We start from the raw sequence: 11630 nt of genomic DNA, 5'->3' as shown, positions 1-11630 counted from the left end.
GACCTTTTGTCATCTTTTGCAAAATATAATTGGTGCAGTCATAAGTGAATTTTAGTAGATATTGTATAGCTGATCATTTTTACTACTCATAGTTTCTATTGTATGTTCTGTTTTTAGCCATAGCAGCTATGTTGATCAATTGCCATTAACAAAAACACAAATTCAATGCTAGATACCTAATGGATCATTTAATTGAAGCTTGGTAGAAATTGGTTCAGTGGTTTCAGAAGAAAAGATATTTCCGTACAAGTTTACGGTGACTACCATTAAAATCAATGTACATCATTGTCATAGTTTTTAGTTTAGAATGCAGTTGCTGAAATGTGTCGCTGGTTTACTGTTCATGTTTGAATTTTATGTTCCACGTCCCAAAAAAGGGGGGTTTGATCCTCCACTGGTTTATTACTGTTTAGTGTAAACAATATTTTATTCAGAAACAGATAAATAAATGCGAACATAAATACAATACAATGGATTGGAAAACAAGTGACAAGTCTGTTTACTGTTTTACTGTTTACCTAAGCAACTTCAATGACGTCAAAATTCTCTTTCTCTAGATTAAGAAAAATATGCTGTTGCTAATTAGCCTTAGATAATAGCAATAATTTTTCTATCTCAAGCTAGAATCATGATATGAAAAATTATCTCAAAAAAAATATATTTAAAGGTAAAAACACAAAATGGCAATAATTTGGCATAACAATAATCCATGAAAATAAGGTCAAAGTCAGACAAATTGGGTCAGAGGTTACATCTTATAAGCATTCTATACACCATATAGAGCAGCCTACTGCTTACATTACTAGTATCTGAGAAATGGCAAAAACTAGGCATTAATGACTCTACTCCTTTGACCAATGAATCATTGAAATGAGCATAATCCTACCAGACAAACATGTACACCATGAGCTTTCTGTAACAAACGTCCCATAATCAACAAAAACAAAATTTTTGGGGTTTGAACTCTCTACTAATGCAATTTTCTATATAGTTAATATTTCCAAGGGACATAATTATTAAAAATTATTGATAGGCACTGATTTTCCAAATTGTCAGACAATGCTGTTTTAACTTAAGGGGGCTCGCGGGTCTAAATCAACTTTCTAATATAGGATTTTTCTATTTTTTTCTATGATTAAACTTTATCTTATACCTAATAAAAATATGAAATAAAAATATGGGGTCACCGTTCATTTAAGCTCACAATCTGCCTCCGAAAGAAGCATACATTTTTGCTAACGTCCTTTTTTTCTGTTGAACTAATAGGAGAAATATTGGTAATATCGAAATAAAAAAAGAACTAAATTACAGAAATCGCTTAAATTTTACAATTATTACCTTTATGTACAGCTTGTTTGAAAACAATAATAAAAAAAATAGGTCACCGATAATTTAAAAAAGATATTTCAATTTAAACGTCAATAAATATAATTTTTGCACCAAAGGGAGATAATTTGGAGCTTTTCCAATGATATAAATATTTTTAAAGTCATTTGTGGAGAACCCAAATCGATTTTCCTGTATGATTGTTGTGCCATATTATAAAGTAATGACTAATAGTGTAATAAATAAAACTTGTAATGAAAAAACAAATGATTAATGTTTTGCCGAATTTGTTATACCCGCGAGCCTCCTTAAAGCTAAAAACCTTCCCCCTCCTTCCATGGAGGGAGTGTGCTACCAGCAATTCAAATTCTAAAATCAAGTGAAAGCCTTAAAGTAGAGAAAAGATACTCAACTTGTGACAAAACAACACACAATTCACTCTTATGTAAATAATTATGCCAGTTCTAGAGAAAAATGTAAGGTGATATATTCAAAAAGAGGCAAAAAAAACCCAAAAACATCTCTTTCATATAATTTTATTTTAATAAAAGTTAGTTTAACAATGTAAACTTAACAATGTAATATTATCAACATCTCATGAAAAAAGTAAAAAGACATTCTTAAAATTTATCTGAGCATCCAAAATATTTAGCTCATTTCTCACAACTGTAATAACAATAGGACATTCTATAATCTGCTTTGATAGCTAATATGCAACAATCAGTATCATGAACATAAAACTAAAACAATACATTGGCTGACAACACAGGAATCTTGTTATAAATTTCCTCAACAATTGTTTTAATGTGATTCACATTTAAAGGACAGATCTAAGATTTTTATCTCTTAAAATTGCTATAAAACAATAAAATTGATTTAATACTAACGTTTTAAAACTGAAGAAAATATCTGGACTATTTTTCAATAAATATAAAAGTCTTGAAATGAAAAAAATATGAAAAGAAACTTTAATATAATAATATAACATTATATTTACATTTATTTTCATATTTAAAAAAAACCCACCCAGATAATCTGATCAGTGATAACAAAGACACAATTATACTATACAGAACACTAAAAAGGAAGGTTTTTCCAAATTCATGTATTTGATACTAAATAATAAAATCCACATAAAACTGACACTCTAGACAAACAATCATCACTGGGCTTTAATATAAACATGATTCTTTAATATATTTTTGGCATTTCTGTATAAATATACATATAAATAATATTTAAAAGCTCAAGACCATTCCAGATAATATGAAAAGATGTGCTAATGGTAGGGGGATGCCCAGTAAAGTCTTATCAATGGTGGTGTAATTCTTAATTTTATAATTAATGGATCATAGCAAACTAAATTATCTGGGGTTGTGATTCATTTAAGGAATAACAGTACTGTAGTTGAAGAGTTGCCACCGTCAATTGTAGATTTGACGGTCGCAAATGCAGTTTTACAGGCAACGCGTAGCAGAGACAGTAAAACAGAGATTTGAGACCGTCAAATCAAAATTGACGGTGGCAACTCTTCAACTACAGTACTGTTATTCCGATTCTAATGCATTAAAAAGAGAAAATCCGATAAAACTTGAAAAAATGTCTAAATTTGTCAAATAAAAAAAAAAAACCGCGAAATTTTATGAATGCTTTTGGCACAAAGACTTCATGTCTAAACGTGACGTCATACAAATGAAAGCTTACAAACTGGAGGTTATTATGTTACCTGTGCGCTTCAAATTTGGATAAAATTACATTAAAACGGCGAATTCGAGGTAGGTGTTGTTCTATTTTTGATTGTATAGTGGTAATCGAACATTTGTTGATTCAACAATTCAAAATGGCGGGTCTCTCCTTAGTTACGCCTGGTCAACTGGATTTGACGGCAACTTTTAGCCAATGAAAGAAATTGTTACATCCAAATTGCATAAGAATTAACAGTTGATACTATATAAAGGGTAAATTCACATTCATCAAAATGTATCTCTGGAAACTCCTTTCATTAATTTCTGGAACAGCCTTTGCTATCTAGAGCTTAAAATAGTTCAGTAGCTATATATATAGATACATCTAAATATCTTCAATCTTTACTTCCTTTAACTTTATATGTATTTCAATATTAACATCATTTTAAAAATGCATTTAGTTTGCTAACAAAAGTCAATATCAGTTCATGATTACAATTGCAAAAAATTATTAAGAATCAGCAGATACAATTTAGAATATAGATTTTTACAGAGCACCAATCATCCTTCGCATGTTTTATCGTAGTCTCTCAAATAAGTCCTCCCTTAACTCATTCAAAGTTACAGTTTAAGCTCATTAGCATGTGTTTAGTATTTTATAAAAAGAAAAGTCATTCCTTCGCTCATTTAAAGCTAATTCGTAGATTTCACAGTCAAGTCATCATTGTTACTAAAGGGGTTCCTCTATTTTTAACCAGAGAAGTCATCCTAACATAATGCCCGTCTATATTTCCACTTGAAATCACATAAATTTTTCTGTACTGTAAATTCTAAGTGAAGTCCAAATGTATAAAACTATATTGCAACATTAAAATTGAGATCATCTTTTTTATAAATAATATCAAGTATTCCTCAACTCTGTTCTTTACTTGATTTGTCCCTGAAAAAAAAGAAAGAGTTAAAACATTATTTCAACAATTCTTAAGTATTCAAGCAAAAAACTAACATATTGGATATAGAAAAGAGTACACACATGTATTTCCATGTGTAACTAGTAATGTGTTTATACCTCAACAAACCTTTCCAGAAACTACTTCAAACTGTCCATAAACAGTATATGGCAATGCCAAAAGTTTACAACTATCTAACTATAGTTTATATTATGCACAACAAAGTAGAATACACACACTGGCCTATTGCAGATAGAAAGCAACAACAAACAATTATATATATACAATAATCAGACAGTGTTGGCTGGTACAGTCTGTCACTACCAGACAGGGCAGTCTTGTATTTGTAGTCAGTACTCCAAGTAGGACAATCTGTTCTTTCAATTTGCAATATCAGATCAACTTTAATCTGAAATGGGACTGATGGACTCACAAACCAGAAAACATCATGCCCATAAATGGGGCAAAATAAAGAAAATTCTTTACATCTGAACATAATGGTCAATAAACATCACAATAAATTAAAATCTAACAAATTACCCTTTTTTTTTTTAATTTTAAACTAGAAGTGGTCTATTAGAGTCTCTTTTCTAATTTGTAAAATAATTGATTTAAGTATATGATACCCTAAACACAGCATATTCTATTAAATCTCCAAAAGTTTTACTGCCAGAAAAGAGCAGACACATGTCACAATATAATAGATATCAGAAGATTTGGTATTAGTGCCAATGAGACAACTCTCCATCCGATTCAAAATTTGTAAAAGTAAACAATTATAGGCCAATGAATGGCATTCAATATGGCATATTCTATAAATCTGCAAAGGTTTTTCTGCCTGAAAAGTGCAGTCTAAGGCCAGGATTTTTTAATTTGTTGGTTTACAGATCCGCCGACCCCATTTTGCCGATTTCCAGAATAAAAATAAAATTGACTTGTCATGCTTTTTTATTCCCGCCGACCCTAACAAATGCATTATCCCTGAAAAATAATTAAAATGTCCCTTTTTTATGAAGGGAAATGCATAAATCACTTACAGAAGTGATGACACTTTCTGTTGTGAAAAAATGAAACTTTCAGTTTACGTTTCTAAAAATAGACAAATCAATTATTAATGACCTTGAAATGTTGTTTGCTAAAACCAGTTTAAAATACACAATAAGTTCGTTTCCTTTATTTGTCACCAGTCCGTCAGATGCCTGTTCTCATAGAAATAGACTTGTCCAAATGTGGACAGGTGGAATTAAGTTCAAGACATCGAGTTGAGGTACTGGATTTTAACAAATCATTTGAAATTTTCTTGTTTTCATAGATAATAAAAACAATATCGTCCTTTGGATAAAAAACAGGAATGCATGACAACTATTATTTAACCCGATATTCTCGTTTTTCCAGTGGACGAGTCTATTACGTTTTTGACACGTGTATTGAAACTTATTTTCGTACATTTTTGTCTTTATCAGTTTTAGTGCTTAATATTATTATTCAACAAGTTTTAATTAAGAGTTACCGACATGAATTTTTTTTTCTTGTCTGTGAAATGTTTATTACAGCTGAGAAATACTATTTCATTGAACTAAAATTTAAGAATGATGACAAAATAATATGACAAACAAATTATTAGAAAGGTGAAATATATATATTTATTTTGCATCATCAGTTGTATGTCTTGAAAGATTTACAACCCCCCCCCCCCCCCCAGACCGACCGACCCAACTTTTTTATGGAGAAAATCCGTAAACCAACAAATTAAAAAAATGTGGCCTAAGCAGACACATGTCACAATAATACTTACTTTCCTTCATATGTACTAAACGGCAAAACTTTGGATGACAATTTTGACTTCTTTATAACAATAGGATCAGGAACTTCATTTAAGCCACTGAAAAATATCAATTAATATAATAATTTACCCATAGATATAAATCATGAATGTAGAAAGTACACTCCAGTTAAAACATTTCTCAACTCTTCAAAGAAGTAATTTTATTATTGAATGTGAAAGGAATGGAGAAGTAAAATATATCAGATGTATCAGGGATTTTTTTAAATATATCATAGATATATAACAGCAAGAGTTATTGAGAAGTGAATCATTACACAACTAGATGTCGCCTTATTATTGAAATAAAATATGTCACAGTAACTCAAATTTTGACATTTACAGATGATTACATTTATTTGTGATAGTGAAATATTTATTTAAATCTTTATGTCAATTTTCTAGAGAATAAAGATTTCAGTAAGATAGAATGTATGTAGAATAATATTTTTTTATAGATTTCATAATAAACTTTAAATAACGAGAATTTCCACCAATTCATAATGCTTTTCATTTACTTACTTTAGAGCACTATCATCAGGCAGTTGTTCAAATCTAAGTCTTTTATGACTCTTTGGTGTCGTTCCTTTGGCTTTATATACTATCTCATTGATCTTTTGCAACTTTTCTCCAGACTAAAAATAAAAACATAAACTTATCTTATTGAGTACATTTATACCAACAACCCAAGAAAATAAACAAAACTCATATTGGTATATAACTAAAATAAGTTACTTGTATACACAAAATATCAATATCCTGGCAAGATCCACTTTAGAAGTGGTAGTACAGTACTTTGAAAATATAATACCCTTACTTTGGGAGTTAGAGCAATATTTTATTCACCTTATTCACAATATGTCCTTTAATCCATTTATTTGTAAACATTTTTGATTCATTTTTTTTTTACCTCAGCCAATCTGTATTTCCATAAAAATCTATACAACGGGGACAAATATTTTAATCCTTATGTTACATTCTGTAACTTTCATCTCAGGCAAGACAAAAGTCAATATGCCAATAAATAATAAAATACAGTGTCTGAGAAAAAGCAAGTGTGTCCAATATTTGGTTGATATCCATACATAATAGGCAAGTAATACATATCATTATCCTGGTTGTATTATCACAAGAAATTAGAAGTATCTGAATGTTATAATGACTTACACCAACACCTTCACCAAAACTGTACAGCTGTCTGGATCTAGGAGTCATCTGACTAGGCGAAGATGGCGCCTTGAATGGAGAATCCTTCAGCGGGGAAATATAAAAATGTTTTCTGTTTGGAAGACTGTAAAATAGAGGAATAGTAAGTAATCAATCAAAAAATTGTCTTGTAACTTCATGGTATCTAATTACAAAATGAAGATTATGTGTAAATTCATACATCTACATTTTATCAAACATGTTATTCTTGACTCTTAAATGAAATTCATACACAATTTATGTGTCATGGACATTTTCCAACACAATTTCACACAATTTATGTGTCATGGACATTTCTCATCACAATTTCGATGTCTTTAAGAGGACTTGAAAGTGTGTCATTTTTTCATACAAGTCTTTGCATATCAACAGATTTTATATTTGAACAGAACCAGAAGTCATGACATGAAGTTTTAATGCATAATTTTTATACACTTGAACACTTGTACTAGTTATACACATGAACACTTGTACTAGTTATACATATGATCACTTTTACTAGTTATACACATGAACTCTTGTACTAGTTATACTCTTGATCACCTATACTAGTTCAAAGGAAGTGATTTTGTTGATTTTGCAATTAAAAGTTTTATAATATAAAAGTAAGAAGATATAGTTTGATTGCCAATGAGACAACTATCCATCAAAGTTCAAATGAAATGGAAGTGTGCAATTAAAGGCAACTACATGGCCTTCAACAATGTACCTTTTTATAATCATCCTAAAATTTATTTCAATATATATTTCTGATAAGCTAAATAATTTTTACTTTATTTATTACATGCAAAACAGGTCATATAAGTCAATAACACCTCCCTCTCCTTTAGTACCACTGATTGAAGTGGCAGCATGAACATTTTACAATAACTCCCAGCATTGACAAACAAGTTAAACGGTATAGCTGACTTATAAAAATCCTGAAACCAAATTTCAGAAATCCTTGTATTGTAGTTCCTGAGAAAAATGTGACGAAAAATTTTCAACTTGGCTATCATGTGTAAAATCATACAAGTGTTCAGTAAACAGGAAGTTGTCAAGTGATCAATCTGAAAACGCATCACACGGTATAGCTGACTTAGATAAACCCTGAAACCAAATTTCAGAAATCCTTGTATTGTAGTTCCTGAGAAAAATGCGACGAAAAATATTCATGGGACGGACGGACTGACTGAAGGACAGACAGAGGTAAAACAGTATACCCCCCCTCTTTTAAAGCGGAGGTATAATTAGTATTGAACCAGATTGTCTATTAATAAAATTAATGAGGAAGGATCTTTCCACGTTCTATTACTCAAGGCCAAGAATATTTTAACTTTTACATACATGTACATCCAGCATACTGGTTGATAAATTTTGATTGCCCGAGATAAAAATGTTGTAGTCAAGGGCAGGATTGTGAATTTGTTTACCCCTAAGAAATGTTCATACAATAATGTTAGCCTACTTACCTAAATACAGGTGAAGCTAATGGTGATGACATTGGTACTGGCACTGGGGATAATGCTGGGGTCTGTAAAACACAAGCAAAACTTATTTAATTCAAAATGTATAATGAAAAACAAAAATACATATGCAAGATGTATATAACACTGGATAAGTATGTTAATCAATTTATAGTACATGCCAGTTTGTAATTTTGTTTTCAAAATTGATAGCCAAGGATTTTGCATGAAACAGATTTTCTATAAATTTTATCTTTTTATAAAGTCATATGAAGCATTTAGAATATCTAACCCAAATGTCTGACAGTATTGTGATGAATTAAGGAATTATGAACAACTTGGCTATAATTTTGACAATGATGTCAGAGTTCTTCGAAAGTACCAGAGTCAAACAGCTTGTTTTATCTAAAACAAATGTTCTTTTTTCCTTGTTTTCTGTCTGTTGACTAGGTATGGCTGTTGTTTTGCATTGATAAAAATCAAAAGGTCCAGGACATTTTAAAGGCACTCGATCTTCATATCTATAGTCAGTAAATAAGACTTGTTTAACATAAAAAGCTTAAAATCTGTTTTGTCATCCAGTTGTGTGAATGCTGAATAGGTTTAATCAATTTTCAATGATGGCAAACAATAAAAACATCATTTTTTTTTTTTTTCTGCAGTTTTTGGCTTTCCCCCTTTGAATTTTCCAAACAAACAAAAAATCTTTCAAGAACAGATTTACACATAATCCATTATATGTTTTTAAATAAAACTGATGCAAATTTATTCTAATCTTAAGAATAAAACAATCAATTGCACAAACAACAAAAAATATATAGACACTGCAAAAAGATTATTTTATTACATACTATATACATTATTTTACTTACATTTACTTTCGATGCTTGGAACTGTAAAATGAAGGATTTCATGTTTTGCATGAAGACTTTGTTGTAGAAACCAATGATCGAGTCGTACTCACATCCTTCTATTAAAGCATTTTTATAAACCTGTAAAAAATTGTAAGACTGTGTTAACTTATTTTTGAATTTTATATTTCATTCAAATGTTTTCGAAAAACAAGAAACATGATAAAAGGCAAAACAAAGCGTGAATATCATTTGAAAAATTCTTGTAATACTACCTTATCTTACTAGCATGTAAGCTAAATCATTATTTCTACCTTTAGATTGTTTTGCTTGCTCTGCAATAGTCACTTATATCTAGTATCCTTGAGTACTAATTTTATCCCTCTGTTTTCAAACTAATGTTCACTAATTATAAGATTTTACTGGACCTGTATATCATACTTGTTTTGTCAGTTTACATGTTGGTTTAATCAGTCCTGACAAATCAATTTTAGCCCATAATACATATCTGATTATTTCCAGCTTCCATTTGAAATAGTCACTTTCATGAAATAACTGAAAAATAAATCTAAAACACAATATGCCCCACTTTGTAGGTATTTTGAGAAGTAAAATACTCACTTTAAGTTCAGCATGAGGTAATTCTCTGTACATCTGGACAATAATTTTGAATTTTATTTCTCTGTCTACTACTTTACATATACCATACACAGAACACAAAAGAATCTGAAATATACATATTTTTTTTTAATTAAGAAATGTAAGAACATGTAATAATGGGCAAAATAATATACACTCTAAATATAACAGATTGACAGTCAAATCTTATTCATACTGATAAAATGGGATGCCTGATGAACATTGAGCATCAACATCACCCGTGTAATATTTTGCAAAATTGATGTCATAAAATTATTTCAAAACATCCCCCCCCCCCTTCCCCTTGAATGAAATCCTATCTCCAACTACATATCAATTAACACGCAAATCAACACAAAAAGGCTTATCCCCACCATATGATATCGTACAATTCACCAAAAACAGATGATACAACCATTAAACCATTTAAATTAAATAAACAATCACTAACGACCAAGATGCAAGCAGTCAATACAGTTTTATAAGCATAATACCTGGTCTAAATGTCTGTTTTTCAACAGCAATGGTTTTCTTGATATACAATACTCTAAACAGGTCCATATTTTATGTTGCTAAAATAGAATATTTCACAATTTTAGATAATAAAACTTAAGCACATTGAAAATAACATAAATTGTTTACTTGTGTATTCACAAGGTTTAATTTTGATACTATATAATAATAATATTAAAAACAAATTATTTCCAAAATCTTTCAAAAATTTTCAAATCATTGTGGCAGTTAAGTTTTTGGACTGAAATTTGGGTCAAAATAAGGCTCATAATTGTAAAAGTTTCCTCAATATGAATGTATATGGTTCAAGTTGATGTGAATTAAAATATCCTGGAAACTACTTTTCACAAATTTTAATCGGACACAAGGGGCATGCATTCACACAAACGGGCAAGCATTTAGCCACTTTACTATCCAAGGTTTGGCAATGGGCATAATAAAACATCTGATTTTTCTTAACATTTATTCATGTGGCAGATGTGTAAGCCTGGTATTCTATACATACATTTTATTTAAACATATAACCTACCAGATCTTTGGGAATTTGTAAACTGGTACAAAGCTGCTGTAATCTGTGATAACCTAATCTACAAACTGAAAGTAGGAAGACAGGTTTAAAACACATCTGTTAAATTAATCAATTTTGACTTCACAATCAGTGTATATGAGGTATTTTTCTATCATAAAAAAGTTTCAGTTTGTTTTCCTTATTTTGTTTGTATTGCATAGGTGTAAAGTGCTTTCCTTGAGGTTGGTGGTTGTGATCACCTGTTACTGTGTATCCATTTATTTTGTGAGTATCAATTTTTGTGGACGGAGGAAAAATTGGATTTTCATAGATATTTGATTTTGTGGTTTTGCTGATTTCTCTGTACAATGCATATAGAAAAGTTGTAATTTGTTGAACATTTAAATTCATGGTTCATCTGTTCCCACGAAACCAACAAAATTTAGAATCCAACGAAAAATAATGAATCCACAGTATTACATAACCAACCGTTAAAATCAGTTTCCAATGCTTCTTCACTAAGCACACAGTGATGGGTCAGAGTCAAAATGATATAACTATGCTACTAGTTTGCAGACATTTACCATGTGAGATACCATGTAAACAGTACAAATAAAGATATATTCATATGACTGTCCTTAAAATGCATGCAGTTCTAACTGCTTTGAAGACCTATTGGTGTGAT

At 30.1% G+C, this 11630-nt stretch overlaps 1 protein-coding gene across 2 annotated transcripts in view; it reads right to left on the bottom strand.

Annotated features, from left to right (window-relative positions):
* Window positions 1–3269: 3269 nt before the first annotated feature.
* Window positions 3270–11630, bottom strand: part of LOC134712278 (retinoblastoma-associated protein-like) — a 53376-nt gene continuing 45015 nt past the window's right edge. For both annotated transcript variants that reach the window (XM_063573671.1, XM_063573672.1), the window contains 9 exons: window positions 10967–11031; window positions 10419–10496; window positions 9907–10011; window positions 9307–9426; window positions 8441–8502; window positions 6951–7074; window positions 6306–6418; window positions 5757–5843; window positions 3270–3951 (listed from right to left, as the gene is read on the bottom strand). In XM_063573671.1, coding sequence (XP_063429741.1) covers window positions 3924–3951; window positions 5757–5843; window positions 6306–6418; window positions 6951–7074; window positions 8441–8502; window positions 9307–9426; window positions 9907–10011; window positions 10419–10496; window positions 10967–11031 — 782 coding nt within the window. In that variant the 3' untranslated portion in view covers window positions 3270–3923. The remainder of the gene's footprint in view (window positions 3952–5756; window positions 5844–6305; window positions 6419–6950; window positions 7075–8440; window positions 8503–9306; window positions 9427–9906; window positions 10012–10418; window positions 10497–10966; window positions 11032–11630) is intronic.

Source organism: Mytilus trossulus, chromosome 3, assembly GCF_036588685.1.
Source record: "Mytilus trossulus isolate FHL-02 chromosome 3, PNRI_Mtr1.1.1.hap1, whole genome shotgun sequence".
NCBI classification, from domain to species: Eukaryota; Metazoa; Mollusca; class Bivalvia; order Mytilida; family Mytilidae; genus Mytilus; species Mytilus trossulus.
The sequence above is the reverse complement of the archived record's forward strand: the minus strand, read 5'-3'. Positions and strand labels throughout refer to the sequence as shown.